Genomic DNA, 21,336 nt, shown 5'->3' on the forward strand with positions numbered 1-21,336 from the left:
TCTTCAAAATGGAAGAGTAGAAGGAAAGATACCAACTGGAAGGCCAAGAAGGAAACGGATAGAAAACTTCAAGAGCATAAGTGGTCTGAACTCTTGAAGTTTTCTATTCGTTTCCTTCTAGAAAGTTAAATAGCTTAGTTGCTGATAGACTGGACTGGAAAGTTATTGTTCATGTTAACCTCAATTGGCCTTAGACAGGGGAGGAAGATAATGATGAAATTGCATGTATGTGTTTTCTCTCCGATATGCCTATATGCTGGATGATCAACCCGAGTTACCAGGATTAAAAAACCCTGTTATCATCATATAAGGTTGGCGAACTCACCATCAATTGAAAAAGCTCATAGGAAGAATCGATGAGCGGAATGTGTCCCTTCAGTCTTCCAAATCCAGAATTAAGTCTTGTTCCCATCATTTTGAAGCATAATGTAGCTTCTCCTCCGAAATTTCCCAATTTCTTTCTTTATTCCTATGCCTGCTTTCCTAACCTGTGTGTTTTAAGCATTTATTTATTCATTCATTCTGTTTCTCTCTGAAAATATTCAGGTGCTTAAAAAAAAAAAAAGAAAGAAAGAAAGATAAAACGGGGTTGGCAACTCTTAGTTGACTCCCCTCTCCTTATTTTTGTGTATTATATATATTATTATTGTTTGTTTTCGGCTATCGTAATATCGTTAGCAGTCGTGATGTCCAGTGTTGGCGATGGGTGCACAATTTGTTGTGGTGCAACAGTGAATGGAATTAAAAGTAGAGTGGAGCAGATAATTACACTTATTTCACATTTTTCATGGCTAATCGACTCTTATGTTTTAGTAAGTATGTCTGTACCCTGAAATTAATATATGCAAATTATCAGTAAGTGAGCAGGACAAAAACACGGCCAGTGCAGGAGGGCAACGATTTAGCATCTATTTTAACATTAGTGTGTAATAACTAACCCTCCGTTAGTTATAACTTCTTTGACATCAGGTGTTCTGCTAATTCTGTGCCTTGTCAAATGAGTTATATTGTTCCTTTTCATATATTACCGACTAGTATTGACACTGATTCTTTGGACATCTTAGTAGAACTAATTTGTGTTCACTTATTTTGGCCGGTAGTGGTATTAGTGCAGAGTAGATTTAAAAAGATTATTATTATTACTAAGATGAACAGCCAAACGGCTATTTTTTTCTGGTGAAGTTAATTAAATTAAGGGGATAAAATTTTTATCCCCTTAATTTAATATTATTATTATTATTATTACGGGCGACTCCAAAGAGTCCTTAGACTCATCGAGGGAGGCCCTAAACATCATGTCCATCACATTTTCATGCAGTTTTTTTTTATTATTTTTTTTTTATTTTGGAATATTACCGAGCAACCCAAAACTACTAAAGAGTGCCAAGCTTTTTGGGTTCTGTAATATTACAAAAGTAAGAAATAGCAAGAAAAATTTTTAAATTTCAAGGGTAATGAACCATTTGCACTAATACCACATTTGTTATGTGGTATTAGTTATGGCATGTCCCTGAAGTTTATTTGGAGCATTCTGAGCATGCATTATATGAGGCAAATTTGGCCAACACTTGCAGAGATCAAGTGACCTTGCTTGAAAAGCTTCTAAATTTATTAGATGTTATTCTGAAGTCTGAGTGCTAGGGAGATGATAATATCATACTGCAGGTTGTACAGAATCATGTTGGCCAAATGTGCTTCATATAATGCTACTCTGAAATTATGCATGTTCAGAATGCTCCAAATAAACTTTAACATGCCATCACCAAAGAGTTATTATATTATAATAATAGTCTTTATTAAAAATAACATATACTTATTGTATTTATTAACCATCATGGTGGAGACAGAGAGTTGCAGAGCAGAGCATCCTCCCTTGATGAGTCCTGGGACTCCTTGGAGGTGTTACGTAATCTGAATTAAGAATTGCTTTCATTAAAATTGACCATTGTAAATATAAATGCAACCCCAGGGTTTATTATGCCTAATAAAGATTGTTTTAATATACTAAGAAATAGCTTTTTTGCTTGCTAACTCATGGTGTCACTAAGAGTTTGGCCACAAATTTGTTTTTGTGAAAGGAAACAAATCCAAGTTTGTTTCCTTTCACAAAACAAAACAAAACAAAACAAAAAAAAAACAAAGACACTTGCATTGAAAATTATCTGTTGCCTAAAGACATTCCTAAACATCCACAGTGGAATTTGAACTTTCCGTCTTTCGGGTAGAGAGTTGATATGCTATCTCCAACTAGTCAACTAAAATACCAAATATGACCAGTTAAGCATTCATTTGATATCCTTATAAATGTCTGCATCCTAAATCAGAGTTATATCATGTGTTCCAATCCACAAACACTGCCATTCTAAATCTTCCTGCATTACAGACTACACAAGTAGTAAATAAATAAAAAAATTTTAAAGCTTGGATTGAGAACTCATACTTTCATGTTTACAAAACATGAGAATCTTTTCAAGGAAGCTATATGAGTAGAAAGACATCTTATGAGATGTTATAAGAAGATGCTTAATTAAAATGATCATCATATACTTAGTAATATCTGATTTTTGATCCTAGCTGCATGGGATATGATTTCATTTTATAGTACAGTTTAAAAACAAAATCATTTTGAACCTAACATCCTAGATGCGTGACAGGAAATACCACAGTCAACAATGAAGCAGATGTTAAAGCTGTGAAAAAGTATACTGTTTTTATTGGGAATATGGGTTTCTTTCATTACAGTGAGCTTGCTTTTTTTTTTATTTATTTTTTTAATGTGGCTCTCATCCACAGAAGGTTTTTATGTAAACCTATAGTACAGTCTTATGGTGGGTGGGCTAAAATTTCTTTATTGATTTTATGTATATATTGTTGGTATTTAATTTTTTTTTTTTTCACAAAATAAATTAAAATATTATTGTTACTATTATTATACAGATCAACTTCATGGAGTTCAAAGATTCATGGGAGGGCAGCATTAATCATTATTTACATAATACCTATTTATTCCTCTCCTTAAACTCATTCACTGACAAAACATCCTAAACTGAATCTGGCAACTTGTTTAACTCATTTGCACTCTCCAAACAAAAACCGAATCCTTTATACCATTTGCTAAAGCATGCTTACACAAATTTCAGGACAAGAGGTGACCCCTTTTTCTTCCTATTATCCTGTTCTGTAACATCTTTAACATCTACTCTATAAAATCCCTTAATTAAATCCTTTTTGCATCATTTCCTCTCCTTTTTTTGTATATTATCTAGACTTTGCAATCCACAAACCTTCAGTCTCTACTGTTCACAGGAAGTGCTTAACAGACTAGTTGCCATTTTCATCACTTTGGCTTTTGATTCTCTCTCCCTCACTTTCTCAGCCAAGAAATTCAGGCAATTAAATCTGTGCACATTTATTTGATTATATCACAGTCCAAAATTAATTATTATGATTATTATTATAATAAAGTGGTAAGAGGAAGAATGACTATGCAAGATTAACCTTAATGAGTGATCTTAAAGTTGACAGAAGCAGGTAAAAAAAAAAGTTGAGTTACTGAGTGACCATTTTGCAAGGGTATATCATCTTAGTCAGGTTATTGCTTTAACATTTGCGACAGATGCTAATGTGGAAACAGAGGTGAATGAATTTTAAGTTCTTAGGATATTGCAGATTTTCAATGTGAATACCATTGTGGGATTAGATGGGATATCAGCTCGGGTTTTGTGAGAATGTGCAAGGGAACTGATAAAGTATCTGACTAGGCTCAGTCTAGCTCTGGTAGAGTTCCAAAGGAGTGGAAAGAGTGCAGAATAATTCCCTTGCATAAGGAAGATTCTAAGACTGCAGTAGCAAATTATAGATTACTCAGTATTTTAGGCATGGTGGTAAAAGTACTGGAAAAATTGGTCAAAAAAGAGAATTGAGGAATGGGTGGATAAAAATATGATACTGTATGAGGGGCAACATGGCTTTGTGAAGGTTAGTCATGCCTTAGTAATTTACTGTCTTTTTATAATGGAGTAATTGTAAAGTTGGATAAACATAATGGCTACATGATGATTCTGCTGGATTTTCAAGAAGCATTTGACAATATCACATGGAACTGTGTTATGCATATTAGAACTGGGGATGGATATGACACTGGTTAAGTGGATAAGAGGGTGACTCCTGGACAGATATATGGAATGGCAAAATCTAAGCGTAAACAAGTGATTAGTGGTGTGCTGCAAGGTTTGATGCTGGGATCATTGCTATTTAATTTGTACATAAATGATATAGGAAATAACATGAAAGGAAATATTTAGTTGTTTGCTGATAGTGCAAAATTAGACAGAGTAAGTTAATGAAGGCGATTAACTATTTCTGGGATGAAGAGCTTGCAGGATGATTTAAATAGGTGTCAGTATGAGCAAAAAATAATGGGTGTCAGTTTAATGTGGAGAAATGTAAAGTTATGCATTTTGCGATAAATAGATTCAAGCTGTGGATCACATTGATGGCACTCTACTCAAGAAAATAGATGAAGCTATATATTTAGGGGGGGAATGGTAGACGAAAGAAAAAAGTTTAGAGGACATGTTGCTAAGGGAGCCTATAAGGTTACTTGGCTATTGAAGAACACATCAACAAGTAGAGATAAGAAGGTTGTTATTCCTGTTTGTAAGGCCTTGATATGTCCACATCTGGATTATTCAAGTGCTCAAGTCTTGTTCCTTCGGTTTCTTAGGGATGAGAAAGCAGTCAAGAAGATTGAGTAGATTGAGCAAGTGACAAGATGGTGAGTGGTCTGCACCACTAATCACCTGTTTTCACCTTGATTCTGCCCTTTCATATACCACTTTTTGATATCTGTCTAGCATCCACCATCTTATCCACATAACCAGTGTTATATCCATCCCCATATGTTTTAATTTGTGTAACAGAGTTCCATTTAATATATTAAGTGAAAAATCTCTTATTAGATGTCATTGATTCAAAATAATGAGAGAAATAGTTAAATATTATGCACTTAGGTGTGCAAAATGACTATATATAATAATTTATAAGGAGTATTTTCTTTTGCAGCTGTCACAGTTTCATTTTAAGATTTTCGCAACAATGGTAAGGTACCTTGCATTAGTTGGTGTGCATTTCTACATCTTAGAATGTTGAATGATCTTGAAATTTGCTATTATGTGATCTGCATATTTTCGTACTTCTCTCAGTGTTTATTGTTTCAGTATTTGGCTTTCTCTATCCAAAAGTTGAAAAATGTCCTCTGCATCAGTCCTATGAAACTCTCAGTCACTTAATGTTTCTATCATATACCTTGATTATTATTATTTATTATTTTATCTCTGTAAAGTCCAAAGACTCATCACCGGAGACCACAATTATCCACACAATATCTATTGTGCTTGTCCAACCTATTCCACTCATTCACAGCTGTCACAGTTTCATTTTAAGATTTTCACAACAATGGTAGGGTACCTTGCATTAGTTGGTGTGCATTTCTACATCTTAGAATGTTGAATGATCTTAAAATATGCTATTATGTGATCTGCATATTTTCGTACTTCTCTCAGTGTTTATTGTTTCAGTATTTGGCTTTCTCTATCCAAAAGCTGAAAAATGTCCTCTTCATCAGTCCTATGAAACTCTCAGTCACTTAATGTTTCTGTCATATACCTTGATTATTATTATTTATTATTTTATCTCTGTGAAGTCCAAAGACTCATCACGGGCGACCACAACTATCCACACAATATCTATTGTGCTTGTCCAACCTATTCCACTCATTCACCACTCTCCAAATGAAATATTTAGCCCTCAGTCCTCACACTTTGCTGGCCACACTCTTATTCAGTTTCCAGAGTGGCCTCTGTCCCTCTAGACACTGAAATATTTTCTCTGCATCTTTCTGCTTATCAGCCATCTTCTGCAACTCACAACTTTGCGATTTGTTATCATATGAAGCATTTGACAGATCACTTAGATCTAGAGGTGAATGACTAAGATCCTTTCCACTGCATCCTCCTCCAGAGAAACCCAACTGATCAGGCCTGTATACAGTAATCCAGATGTGGTCATATCAAAGTCTTATCAAGATCAATGATAACACTCTGCTTGTCAGTATATTCTTCAATACAAGCTTCTTTACCAAGATGCAACTGCTTTATTGGTCAAATATTGGAAATAAAGTATTTTATATGATACTTGACAAGAAATTATATTCTTATTTTTAATCCTTTTCCCAAGCAACGCTTATGTAAGCAGAGTTTGTACGTGATATAGCTTCACAACTAGTCCACTTGTATATTGTGGCTGTTGACTTCATATCATTTGCCTCAGTATCCCATAATACAAAAACATGAGGGGATGAGTCACTATCAAGATTAGATTCAATCCTTGTTTCATCATTGGAAGCATTATTGTTCATAATAATGGATTTGGATTTGGTTTGGTTATAGCATCAGAAGAGTTAATAATAACTGAGATGACATCTCTCCCACCAGTTGGAGAGAGTGACCATATGGTTTTGACTTGGAAAATGAATAGACATGCAGGATTATCAAAGAGATGGGAAGATATGTGGAATTATAAGGCAGGTAATTATAAGAGTCTTAGACGTCAACTTGGGGAAGTTTCATGGAGGGAGGAATTGGAAGGCTAGGATATCATTAGTGCGTGGGAAATTATGAAAAAATATTTGTTAGCAGCAATGGTAAGTTGCATACCACGGGTGAACAAGAGGACACAATTTGGAGTAAAGTGGATGACAAACAATATTAAACAGGAATTGCATGCGAAAAAGAGGCTGTTGAAGAGAGATATAAGGAGACAGGAGAAGAGAAGATGCATGAAGAGTATAAGACACAGGCCAGAAGAGTGACTAGTGTGGTAAGGAAGACGAAACTGGAATATGAGAGGAGATTAGCCCTAAGATCCAAAGAAAATCCTAGGGAATTTCTTACATATGTGGCCAGTAGAGCAGAAATGACTGTGCAAGAATGATATTGTGGGATAAAAATGGGAATAGAGTGACTGATGCAGCGGACATAGTAGAATTGTTCAATGAACACTTTATTGGAGTATTTCATCCTGGAGGAGTCCATTTTAATGCTAAAGGGATAGGGCAGGTTCAAGGTTTAGAGGTACAGGAGGAGAGTGTGTTTCAAATACTGAGTATGCTGGATGTCAGTAAAGCTGTGGGACTGGATGGGATTTCACCACGAATTTTGAGAGAATATGCTAGGGAACTGACAGTGCCTTTGACCTGGCTTTTCAATGAAAGTCTGGCTGCTGGAAAGGTGCCCATGGAATGGAAGGAAGGTAGGAAGATGGAAGGAAGGGCAGTAGCAGACTGGAAGTGTCTAATTATAGGCCAGTTTGTGTGTCATCAGTAGTTGTTAAGATCTTGGAGAAATTAGGGGACCATATACAGCATTGGGTAGATGAGGGTAATGTTATCTGCGAGAGTCGACATGGATTTCTTAAGGGGCGCTCTTGTTTTAACAATATGCTAGCCTTTTATGATAAAGTTACAAGAGCATTAGATGAGGGAAAGGCATATACTGCCATTTTCCTAGATTTAGCGAAGGCATTTGACAGGGTGCCACATGATAAGCTGATATTTAAGTTGCAGCACATGGGTCTGGATGTCAGATTGGTCAACTGGATTCAGGATTGGCTGCCCAATAGGTATCAGAGAGTTGTGTATGGTGGGGCAGTTTCAAGGAAGCAGAGGATTACAAGTGGGGTCCCACAGGACTCAGTACTGGGACCTATATTGCTTAACCTTTATATCAATGTCATTATCAGTGGATTGCAAGGGGATATTCAGTTGTTTGCAGATGATGCGAAGCTGGGAATTATTATTAGTAATAGTGCAGATGCGGCAGCCCTGCAAGAGGATTTGAATAAGCTAGATAGATGGGCAAATGAATGGAGGTGTCGGTTTAATGCAGCAAAATGTAAGGTCTTGAGAGTTGGGAAACATTGATGGGACACTGCATACTCTATTGGAGGAGTTATACTGGAGGAAGTAGGGGAGACAAGAGATCTGGGGTTGATGATTGATGGAAACCTGAAATTGAGGGGACATATTGCAACGGTAGCGAAGATAAAAGGTAACACAGAGGATTGCTGCAATAATGAGAAGGATGCTGACCTGCAGAGATAAAAGAGTTATCGTTCCATTGTATAAGACCCTGATCAGACCACACTTAGACTATTGTTCTCAAATTTGGTCCCCAGAATTTGAAAGGGTTAAATTAACTGTAGAAAGGGTACAGAGACAGATAACAAAGATGGTTTCAGAACTGTACAATGTCAGTTATGAGGATCGACTGAGGGAATGTGTACTGCAGAGTTTGGTGGATAGAAGAAGGAGTGGTGAGATATGATCAAGACTTTTAAACAGTTGAGAGGCAGTTACAGGATAGACATTGGGAGTTCTTTCACTTGTTGGAATGGCGGGAAGGAGCGATGACAAGGGCTTCCCTGGAAGTTACAAAAGGAAGCTGTGAGCAAGAGGGTGAGGAGTGGTTTCTTTGCATGGAGGGTGGTTGAACCATGGAATGTATTGCCTGATGGAGTGGTGAGAGCAAGAACGATCAATGAGTTCAAGGAGTGGTATGATAGACTGTGTTTCTTAGGGGGGGGACCTCCCCTCAATGAGTCTTGATAGATTTTGTGTTTCTTAGGAAGGACCTCCCACGATGAGTCTTTTGACTCCATGGAGGCCTGAATAATAAAAAAAATAATAATAATCCCATAATATTTACAAAAATGTTATTTCTATAATGTTTAGCATTATGGGATGCTGAAGCAATTGATGTGAAGTCAACAACCTCTGTATACAAATAGACTAGTTGTGAAGATACTTCATGTGTAAACGTTTGCTTACAGTTGGGTAAAGGATTAAAACAAAATATAATTGCTTGTCAAGTATAATAATATACTTTATAACTCAGCAGTAAAACTTTCTACACGACAGGTCTTTTTATGTTCATAATTGACTGATCTTTATCATGTTCAAGGCAAATTATCTTGTTTCAGATAATACAGTTAATTTTTCTCAGTATTGCATAGCTGCTCTAAATCTAATTCATAAAAATATTTTTTTCATCTGTATTTCTTTTCAGGATTTTTTTAGTGGGGATCATTGGAACAAATTACCAAATTCGTGGAAAAAGTTTCTTAATGAACTGGAGCCATTGGACATTTCCAACTTGCTTAATATACAAGAGCCATTTCAGTAAGTGTTTGAAGCATTTTTCTGAAAATGTATGACAAGCTGCCTATTTTGTTTAGCAGTATTGATTAATTCATATTTTATTTTGGTTGTCGTTTCTTGTATGAACTTTCAGATTTTCATGATAATATTCAAGAGATATATATGCTGTTTCAAATTAATATTCACTTATTTGTATATGAATATTCATTCAATGTACTCAGCATGCATCTGTAAGTACACAGCTTCTATTTTTTAATACATTTATAGATAATGGAAAATCAGTAGTGTACCAGTTATGCTCTCATTTTGAGAGTTTGTGACCAAGCTGTTTTATATGTGATAGCAATATTATGTTGGTTCATATTACTACCAGTAAGCAAAAGGCATTATCAATTTTCTGACATGGTACCCTCAAGGGGGTGTTCAGGTTATTATGAAGCACTGCATGATTAAGTTTACCTTATTATTAATCTATCATTCATTATCCTCCAAATTAGTCTATTACTTGTCAGCACTCCAATATTGTCATATCTAATATTTTGTACTTCAAAAGCACCGAATCAGTCCATCTAAACCTTCTTCCTCTGGGTCTCTTTCCTGCCATCTTGGCATCAATTGCCTGTTTTCAAACCTTTCCTCATCCATTCTATTTAAGTCGCCATACCATCTTAGATTAGCTCTCAGCTAACACATTCTTGAATGCTAACAACAAGTTCCTTTCTAATATCTTCATTTTTAATATGATTTTGCCATTTCCACCATCTGTTTGGTCCCCTAATTTTTCTCAGAACTCTTATATCTGTGGTCTCTAGTCTTTGATCAAGTGCTTTATTTCTAATCCGACTCTCAGATCCATAGCTTAAAGTGGTTTGAACTGTCTTGTATATATACTGCTAGTTTGGTGTTTTGGCTAATTTCACTCTTATTCCATATAAATTTATTGTGCTGGCTACCCACCATACCAGCTTGGCTTATTCTGTTGTCTTTCTAGATTTAACTTGCCATCTTCACTAAAAACCATTTGCCTACATAATTCGACTTAAAACTGACTTCCAATCAAGAAGTTATCTTCATGTTTGGTGTTGAATGTCATTTCTACTCCTTCTTTTTCTTGATAATCATTGCCAGAATATAACATCCTATGCTTATTTAGTAAGATTTCACCTGTTTTTGTCTTTGTCTCAGTAATGCAAATTATGTCCATGCGGTACTACTTTTTGGAGAATATCCGCATTAAGGCCAGAGGTTGTCGCGATCAGATTCTCCATTCAAAATGCAGTTGAAGTTTTCTATGTTCCTACCTAGTTTCATAGTTTTGGACTTTTTATTGCCGATTTTCATGCCATGATTTTCTGCTAGTGAGCAATTTAGTTAAAGAATCCTGGAGACTTGTATTGGATGCATTTTGGGGTACAACATTATCTGCTTAAAGCAAAGTGCTAAGTTTGATATCTCCAATTCTAATATCAGGTTTAATGCCACTTTCTTTCATAATGCAATAATCCATGTAAATGATGAATAACAGTTGCAATACGCATCCTTGTCTTACCTCTGGTTTTACATGAAATCATCTCCCTGTATTTACTTAAGTTCTAACTGCTGACTTAAAACTTAAATATAGAGCATGTATTGATTTGTATAATGTTCCATATACCCCATATAATTGTAGTGTTTTGAAAAGCTTTTCTTGAGTCACCTTGTCCTATGCCTTTTCCAGATCCACTATGCTTAAGTACAGTTCTTTGTCATATTCTTATGATTTCTCAACTATTTGTTGTAAAGTGAAAATCTGATCATGACAACCTCTGGCCATAATGTAGCACATTCTTTTCCAAATTTATCTTCCACAATTTTTTGTAACTTCTTCTCAAGTGTGCTTGCATAAATCTTACCTGAAACACATAGTAGTAGCAGAGAAATTTCTCTGTTTCAGTTCTATTACCTTTTTTTTATAGGTGAGTACTATGATTGTTCTACTCCAGTCATCCAGAGTAGAGCAATACTTCAGCATTTCTGGTCGAATATCATCTACCAGAATGATATTCGACCAGTTGATATTCGACGATATTCGAATATCATCGAATATCAACTGCCCTTTCCACATTTCAAATTTTTGATGGCTTTTCCTACCTCAAGTATTGATCTATATGCCTCTTTGCATTCCTCTTGAAAATTTTCTAGTATGGTTCTGTCACTGCTTGTTTCATTTTTGTTTCATTTTCATTTTGAAGTGTTTTTTAAATGGTGTGTGGTGTGAATTCTTTTGTGAATTGTGCTACATTTTTTCCTTAGTAACACAAGTGTTCTTCAATGTTTCTGCTTTTGGAGTTTCATTGTTATATATTGCATTATTTTTTTGAGTTACCGAGAAGGCGAGGTCACAGTCAGCAGCATCTGCGATGGAAGAGAAGATAAGTTTTCACTATTTAGTATAGTTGAATATAGGGTTTATATTTATATATATATAATATAGTGTTTATATATATTTAGCATTTAGTTTAGTAGTTCCTCAGCAGTAAGGAATGATGGCAGCCGCAGCTGCAGTCACAAATGGCATGTCACGAAGTCCTCTGCCATTTAAGGACTCTATTATACGTAGCATAATAAAGGACTTTGTGGCATGTATGCATACCGGGAATTAGATATGTGGTGGGTGAGAGAAAGGGGAGTGCGTATATGCGCAAAATGTAGGCAATAGGAGGAATTCAATGAATTAGATATTTGGATAACCGACCTGGTGGCATCAGGGATGGGAAATGAATGTCGGGAGATGAGTAATGATAGGAGAGAATGACGAGCGAAATATGAATGAGAAAATAGAATCAAGAGAGTGGAAGGCTTGAATGACTGTGAAGTTTTCGGAGATGGTCTTGATTGGGCAGTGATTGACTTGCAGAGAGGGATAGATGAGCTGAAAGAGGAGGTGGAATGTCTTGTGAACAAGATGAGAAGTATGAAAGATGAGATTAGGAGAATGGTAGAGATGAATGCAAGGTGAATCAGAGTAGGAGTGAGAGAGAATTTTGGTAATGATAGAAGAGGAGAGAATAGAAACAGTAGCAGAGAGGGAATGAGAGAGAGGGATGGAAATGCTAGAAGAGGAGAGAATAGAAACAGTAGCAGAGAGGGAATGAGAGAGAGGGATGGAAATGCTAGAAGAGGAGAGAATAGAGAATAGGAGCAGTAGAAGAGGGAATGAGAGAGAGAGTATGGCAATGATAGAAGAAGAGAGAATAGAAACAGTAGAAGAGAGGGGGTGAGAGAGAGAGTTATGAGAATGATAGAAGAGGAGAGAATAGAAACAGTAGGAGAGAGAGAATGAGAGAGAGGTATGGTAGTGCTAGAAGAGCAGAGAATAGGAGCAGAAGAGGGAATGATAGAAGAGGAGAGAATAGAAACAGTAGAAGAGAGAATTATGGGAATGATAGAAAGGGGGGGATGGAAGCAGTCAAAGAGAGGAAATGAGAAGAATGCGAGGGAGTGCTGGAGCCAGGGATAGAGTGATACCAGGACAGCAGGTAAGTAGGGGAACACAGAGAGAAAGAGTTAGGAGAAAGAGAGAGAGAGAGAGAGAGAGAGTGAGGGATGCAGGTGAGCAATCAAGGAATAGAATGGTAAAAGGTGTGATGTATGGAGACTCGATGATCCGTGGTGTGCAAGATAGGATACCAGAGTGTTTGCCTGGAGGGACGATAGAAAGTGTGGCTATGGCAATTAAGAGGAGTGAAAGGATGAATGAAATGATTGTGATGGTGGGCACGAATGACTTGAGAGGCAGTGGAAATCGGGTGGCAAGAGAGCTGAGATTCTTGCTTGAGGTTGTTCAAAAGAAAATGCAGAGAGGAAAGATTATGTGTGTTGCCCAGGTACGAGCTGAGCAGAAGAGCAGTAATGCTGAATAGCATAATAGCCAGAATGTGTCAGAAGAGAGGATTGGAATATGTGGATGCTTGGAGGGCATTTGAGGACAGAAGAGAACTGTATGCGAGAGACTGCTTGCATTTGAATGAGGAAGGACGAAGGCATCTGGAGAGATTGCTGTTTTCTGAATCAGTCAGTGTGTCGGTGCAGGGAAACTGGAATTCCCAGTGTGGATGGTAGCAGGTGGTGGCCTCTTGTGGGAATGGGGGAAAGGGGGATGACATCAGGTAACACTGAGTCCAGTGAGGTCGAGAGGGAATAATGATAGGTATAGAACAGTGACATTTTTATGCTTTATACTAATGCCAGGAGTATCTGAAATAAAGGAGATGAATTGGCGGCGCTGATAGCATCAGCCTGGCCAAAGATTATTTGGATTTCTGAGACGTGGTTGATAGAGTATGATATAATAACAGGAATTGAAGTAGCAGGGAACAGCATTTTTGGCAGGGTAGGAAAGGAAGATGTGGTGGTGGAGTACTGCTTATGATGAGTGATGACTTATTTCCTCTAAGAGTGGAGGCTTTGGAAGGCAGTGACACTAATGGTTTTGAAAGCGTATGGTGTGAGGTAGAAGCGGCCAAGACAGAATATTTAGTGGGTTGTTGCTACAAACCAAGGAGCACAGAGGGTGGGGAGCAGGAGATGTTTAGGCAGTTGAGCTTGTCAAGTGCAAGAAGAATGATGATTATTATGGGAGATTTTAACTATAGCAGTATAAGCTGGGAAGAGGAAAATGCATGTAGTCATAAGGGGATGGAATTTCTAGAATTCTTGAGGGACAAGTCTTAAGCAACATGTAATAGAGGGAACAAGAGGTTCAAGAGTTTGGGATTTGGTCATAGCGTCAGAAGAGCTGATAATAAGTGAGATGACATCTCTCCCACCAGTTGGAGAGAGTGACCATTTGCCCTAGTGGCAGTTCCATGGACGGCAGAATTGGAAGGCCAGGATATCATTAGTGCTTGTGAAATTGTGAAGGAATATTTGTTAGCAGCAATAGTAAGCTGTATTCCACGAGTGAAGAAGCAGACACAATTTGATGTAAAGTGGATGACAAACAATATCAAACAGGAACTGCAGGCCAGGAGAGTGACTAGTATGGTGAGCAAGGCAAAACTGGAATACGAGAGAAGAGATTGGCACTAAGATCCAAAAAAATCCTAGGGAATTTTTTAGCTATGTGGCCAGTAGGAGGAGAAATGATTGTGGAAGAATGACATTGCGGGATAAAAATGTGAATAGAGCGACTGATGCAGAGGACATAGTGGAATTTTTCAATGAGCACTTTATTGGAATGTTTCATCCTGGAGAAGAAGGTTTTAATACTAGAGGGATAGGGTGGGTTTAGAGGTGCAAGAGGAGAGTGTATTCCAAATACTGAGTACTCTGGATATCAGTAAAGCTGTGGGACAGGATGGTATTTCACCATGGGTTTTGAGAGAATGTGCTAAAGAACTGACAGCTCCGTTGACCTGGCTCTTCAATGAAAGTCTGGTTACCCAAGGAATGGAAGGTAAGATAATGCCAGTGCACAAGAGTGGTAGCAGACTGGAAGTATCTAATTATAGGCCAGTTTGTGTGTCATCAGTAGTCGTTAAGGTCTTGGAGAAATTAGTGAGGGACTGTGTACACTGTTGGGCAGATGAGGATAATGTTATCTGTGAGAATCAACATGGTTTTGTTAATGGGGTGCTCTTGCTTTAGTAATATGATTGCCTTTTATAATAAAGTAATCAAGAGCAGTTGATGAGGGGAAAGGCATGTACTCTCATTTTTTTGGATTTTGCAAAGGCATTTGATAGGATGCCACATGATAAGCTGATATTTAGGTTGCAGCACATATGTTTAAATGTCAGTTTAGTCAAATGGATTCAGGATTGGCTGTCTAATGGTATCAGACAGCCAATCCCATCATAGACAATTGGGCAGTATCAAGGAAGCAGAAGGTTACAAGTGGGGTTCCACAGGGCTCAGTATTGTTCAATCTTTATATCAATGATATTGTCAATGGATTGCAAGGGGACATTCAGTTGTTTGTGGATGATGTGAAGCTGGGAAGGGTTATCAGTAATAGTGCAGATGTGGCAGCCCTGCAAGAGGATTTGAATAAACTAGGCAGATGGGCAAATGAATGGGGGTGTCGCTTCAATACAGCAAAATGTAAAGTCTTGAGGTTTGGGATCCATCTATGGGATAATGCATACATGATGGGAGGAAGTAGGGGAGACAAGAGATCTGGGGACGATGATTGATAGAAATCTGAAATTCAGGGAGCATATCGCAGAGGTGGTGAAGGTAACTCAGAGGATTGCTGCAACACTGAGAAGGATGCTGACCTGCAGAGATAAAAGAGTTATCGTTCCATTGTATAAGACCCTGATCAGACCACACTTAGACTATTGTTCTCAAATTTGGTCCCCAGAATTTGAAAGGGATAAATTAACTGTGGAAAGGGTACAGAGACAGATAACAAAGATGGTTTCAGAACTGTACAATGTCAGTTATGAGGATCGACTGAGGGAATGTGTACTGCAGAGTTTGGTGGATAGAAGGAGTGGTGAGATATGATGAAGACTTTCAAACAGTTGAGAGGCAGTTACAGGATAGACATTGAGAGTTCTTTCACTTGTTGGAATGGCGGGAAGGAGCGATGATAAGGGCTTCCCTGGAAGTTACAAAAGGAAGCTGTGAGCAAGAGGGTGAGCAGTAGTTTCTTTGCATGGAGGGTGCTTGAACCATGGAATGCATTGCCTGAGAGAGTGGTTAGAGCAAGAACGGTCATTGAGTTCAAGGAGTAGTATGATATACTTTGTGTTTCCTAAGAAGGACCTCCCACGATGAGTCTTTTTGATATCATGAAGACCTGAATCAGTGCCGTGCCGTGGCTAGGAGGCACCCTTGTCCAAAATGTTTTCAGCGCCCCCATGAAAAATTTTACTTTGTGAAAAGTACAAAACAGTTTACATGCATACATAAAAATAAATTTTATTTAACAATAGCAGAACATTGTAATCACTGAAATTCATTAATAAGGAATTTTTAATAAAAAAAATTTTCAAAAATGTTCATCATCATCATCATCATCAAATTCCTGCCATGTACCATCAAGGGGGGTGAACAGGATATGATAGTACTACATGAAAAAAATTACATCATTACTAACTTCCTATCTACAATTTTCCTCCAAATCAGTCTGTCACTTGTCAAGACTCCAACATTATCAGATCTTATATTTCTATCGGCTAAGGCACTTTGTACCGTATCAATCCACCTATATCTTGGTCTTCCTCTGGGTCATTTTGCTGCCAACTTGGCAGAGAACACTTGTTTTGCTAATCTTTCCTCGCCCATTCTGTTTAAGTGACCATACCACCTGAGATTAGCTCTGCTAACACATTCCTGGATGCTGACAATGTCAAGTTCTTTCCTAATATCCTCGTTTTTAATATGATATTGCCATTGATGCCATCTGTTCATGCCTATAATCTTTCTTACGACTCTCATATCTGCAGTCTCTAGTCTTTGGTCAAGTGTTTTACTTCTGACCCAACTCTCAGATCCATAAGTTAAAACTGGTTTGAACACTGACTTGTATACAGCTAATTTAGTGTTCCGACTAATTTCTCTCTTATTCCTTATGAATTTATTCAATTGATTTACCACTACACCAGCTTTGCTGATTCTGTTGTCTATTTCCATATTTAATTTACCTTCTTCAGTAAAAATCGTGCCTAAGTAGCTGAAATGTTTTACTTTGTTCCACGGGTTCTCCATTCACAACACAGTTGACATTTTCAATGATTCTACCTATTTTCATTGTCTTTGTCTTTTTAGTGCTGACTTTCATACCATATCTATTACAACAGTTATTCAATTTAGTCAGGGAATCTTGCAGACTTGTAGCGGATTTATCTAGAAGTATAACATCATCCGCATAAAGCAAAGAGCTGACATTAACATCTCTAATTTTGATATCATGTTTAATACCACTTTCCTTCATAATGTGATCCATATAGATAATGAATAACAGAGGGGATAATATACATCCTTGTTTCACACCAGATTTAACATTAAACCATCTTCCTGTACTTCCTTCAATTCTAACTGCTGACTCACAACTCAAATAAAGACTAAGTATTGCTTGATATAATGCCCCCTCGACACCATATAACTGCAGCAGCATATTGAATAGCTTCTCTCTTGGCACCATATGCCTTTTCCAAATCGACAAAACCTAAATACAGATCTTTGTTATATTTCCATACTTTCTCTCCTATTTGTCGTAAAGGAAAGATCTGATCCTGACAGCCTCTATTTGGCCTGATTCCAGCTTGTTCTTCACCAAGCTTTTCTTCCACAATTCTTCTCAACCGTTTCTCAAGTATACTTGCATAGATCTTGCCAGGAACATTCAGTAGGGAAATACCTCTGTAATTCTCACATTCAGCTTTATTTCCCTTTTTTATATATGGGTACTATGAGAGCTCTACTCCAATCATCGGGAATTCGTCCCTCTGTCCAGGCTTTATGAACTATGCAGTGCAGCCACTGTAAGACTCTTATACCACCATACTTCAGCATTTCTGGTCGATTATCATCTACTCCTGCTGCCTTTCCACATTTCAAGCCTTTGATGGCTTTTTCTACTTCAAGTATGGATATGTATTTCTGACTGCATGCCGGTCAGTGTTTTTTACCACTGTGCTGTCATCACTGCTTGTTTCATTTAGCAGTTTTTCAAAGTAATTACTCCATACTTCAAGGATATCTTTTTCTCCCATTTTCATGTCACCTTTATCATCTCTAACTCCTTTTACAGCACTCTTTCCTCCATTCCTTAGCTTCTTCAACAACCTCCAGAAGATTTTGCCACCTTCTTGATATATTCTTCCCAAAGTCCTCCCATGACTTTTGTTTAGCTAGTTTTACACAGTGTTTAGCATTCTTGCATTTGTCACTATATTCTCTAAGAGCACAAGCTGACTTATTTGATAGGAACTTTTGATATGTTTTCTTCTTTTCCTTCACTGCCTCTTTAACTTCCTGTGTCCACCAGGGAGTTCTGAATTTTTTATCCTTGCAGACAACCTCACCACATGCCTCTCTGGCAGAATCAATCAATGTTTTCTTCAGAGTTTACCACTGAATCTCCAAGGTGTGATTCCTGTTCTCAAACCCTTTTGTTTTTTCTTGGATAATCTTTGTGTATTTTAGTCTACAGTTGTCAACTTTTATTCGCTTTAAAACTTTCTTACATGTTATTCTTTTCAATATGAAATTCAATTTTATCCTGCTCAAGACTAAATAGTGATCACTTCCAATTTCAAATCCTCTGTACACTCTGGTGTCCTGCACCAGGGAGAAAACTTCACTATCAACAATAACATAGTCAATGAGACTTTTCTTATTCCTAGCCTCTTCTCTCCGTGTGAATTTGTGCACATTTTTATGTTGGAACATGGTGTTAGTAATAACCATTCCATGTCCTGAGCAGAAATCCAACAGATATTTGCCATTATTATTAGCTTTGCTCTTTTCTCCAAATTTTCCCAAAATATTTTTGTATGTCTCACAATCATTTCCTACTCTGCTATTTAGATCCCCAACAAGGACCAACTTTTCCTTTTTCATTGTGTCAGTTGCTTTTTCTAAAGCCTCAAAAAATTCCTCCACTTCTACCTTAGTAGAACCTTCTGTGTAACAATCAAATAAGTCTCATTGTTCAGCTCCCCATTCTCATATTTGCCTACATTACTCTACTTGAGACTGACTGCCATTCAAGAAGATTAGCCTCGTATTTTGTGTTGAATACTATGGCTACTCCTTCTTTTTCTTGATTGTCATTGCCTGAATATAACATTTTGTATTTATTGCTCAGAAAGATCTCACCAGTTTTTGTCTTTTTTGTTTCAGTCACCCCTATTATGTCGATCTGGTACTTATCTAATTCCTCAGCTAGTTCCATTTCTTTGCCATTCAGGCTTCTTAAGTTGATAGTACCGATCTTTAACTCTGGTGATGTTTATGCATTAAGGGAAGGGCCACTTCCAGCTCTTATAGGAGGAGATGACCTTGCTAATGCTTCTGCCTTGGTATCTCGACTTGGGCTTGGCTCCCACTGAAGAGACCTCAATAAAGGTCGAAACTAGTCTGGGTAATGGCCCTTCCCTTAATGCATAATATTATACATATCTGCAAGGAGATGTGTTTTGCATTATGGGAGATACTGAGATAGGAATGTTGGTAGCTTGCTCCACCTTTGCAAGGAGTCGCCCAGTGTTGTGCCACTTTACCCCAATCCTGAAGATACTTTCAGGCACAAACTATGTTTGCACACACATGGATAAAGGATTAAACTAAGTTTATCATAGTCTGACCAAGTGAAAATAAACTTTCAACATCTTTCTCTAAATCCAGAGTAATTTAATAAAAAGGTGGCACACTGTTTCGCAGCTCCTATAGGAGGAGATGACCTTGCTAATGCTTCTGCCTTGGTATCTCCACTTGGGCCTGGCTCCCACTGAAGAGATCTCAATAAAGGGGGAAACTAGTCTCGATAGTGGCCCTTCCCTTAATGCATAACATAATACATATCTACAAGGACATGTGTTTTGCATTATGGGAGATACTGAGATAGCAGTGTTGGTAGCTTGCTCCACCTTTGCAAGGAGTCGCCCGATGTTGTACCACTTTACCCCAGTCCTGAAGATACTTTCAGGCGCAAACTATGTTTGCACACACTTGGATAAAGGATTAAACTAAATTTATCATAGTCTGACCAAGTGAATAATAAACTTTCAAAACCATATGTTGTACCTGCAACACGTGGTTTGCTTGAGTGTATACAGCAGTTTCTGTTGAAGGGAAGATATGATTCATTAGTTAGTGTTTATATTCTCAGTTGTCTGTAATTACTCTATTTGTTGAGAAATATATTACACAGTCTGCAAATGTCCGTGAACCTTATTCAATGACACGATAAAACTAATTGGTTTTCGTTTTTCTGCAGTATCGTTGTTGCTGTTGTGGAGGGCGTATTGTTTATTGCAGGCAAGCATAAAAAAATTATATGACTATAATTTTTTTATTAATAAAATATAATAAGCACATATTTAACTGTCAATGAGAAATGGCACCTTTTTTATTTGGTTAACTAAACGCTGTATTTTTGTAAAATATCTTGTTGCCGTAATATGGCTGAATGAGCGCCCTCATTAAGCAGCACTGTGAGGCACGCTGCCTCTATCCCACATCCTGTCTACAGTATACTGGGCAAAGCACAGCGTAAGAATGAATTCATGGTCTGTCTTAAACTAACAATTTCCACTAAAAATATAATAAACAATCGAGAATATTTATACAATTTTCTCTGAGTCGATTCTTACTCTGTGAAATTAAATCTGTGGTAATATTGATGACGTGTCACTTCAAACAAATTATAATAAAACTGGTGATGTATTAAGTTAAAAATGTTAGATTATTAAGAATTCATAATAATTTGACTGATTTAAAATTTCATTTTTATTGCATTCAATATAATTTGTAATTGTGTAATTTATATAGTACAATATAATTCAAGAATAAGAAAATTTATATATATTTTTTTATTATTTCCCGTGGTGTAATGGCACCCCTATTTTCAAGCACCCTTGTGCAGCGCACAATCTGCACAACCGCACGGCACAGCCCTGGCCTGAATAATAATAATAATAATAATATTTAATAATCCTTCAAAATAATTACTGCAGACATCTAGGATATCCTCGTCTTTAGTTTTCATGTGACCTTTATCATCTTTGATTTCTTTTACAGTACTCTTTCCCCCATTTGTAAGGTTTTTCATTAGCCTCCAGAACATTTGCTGGAGGCTGTTCCACCTCCATTTCTGATATTTATTTTCCATACTCTTTCCAAAGTCTTCCCATGAGTTTTATTTAATTACTTTTATACATAGCTTACTCTTACATTTTTCTCTGTATTCTTTTAGGGCATCTGCCAACTTATCTAGATAGATAGATCATTCTTCATTGCATCATCTATTGTACACTTATACATTCAAAGTGGAGTATGGATCTCGAGTCTGTCCTTCAAGGTAGGATGGTTTGCAGTGGTTTTATCTCATTCATCATCTAAGTATATTGGATAGTTTCCAGAGCCTTTCACACATCACACACTCAATGTCTCAATGTTAAAGC

General features: G+C 37.2%; 1 protein-coding gene across 1 annotated transcript in view; it reads left to right on the forward strand.

The window, feature by feature from the left end:
* The first annotated feature begins 686 nt into the window (after nt 1-686).
* Nucleotides 687-21,336, forward strand: part of LOC150096368 (methyltransferase-like protein 25B) — a 101,676-nt gene continuing 81,026 nt past the window's right edge. Inside the window, exons 1-2 of the mRNA XM_090409042.1 lie at nt 687-812; nt 9,126-9,238. Coding sequence (XP_090265168.1) covers nt 687-812; nt 9,126-9,238 — 239 coding nt within the window. The remainder of the gene's footprint in view (nt 813-9,125; nt 9,239-21,336) is intronic.

This window comes from Typopeltis vanoorti, chromosome 19, assembly GCF_054136105.1.
Source record: "Typopeltis vanoorti isolate ZY-2024b chromosome 19, IOZ_Tvanoo_1.0, whole genome shotgun sequence".
Lineage (NCBI taxonomy): Eukaryota > Metazoa > Arthropoda > Arachnida > Uropygi > Thelyphonidae > Typopeltis > Typopeltis vanoorti.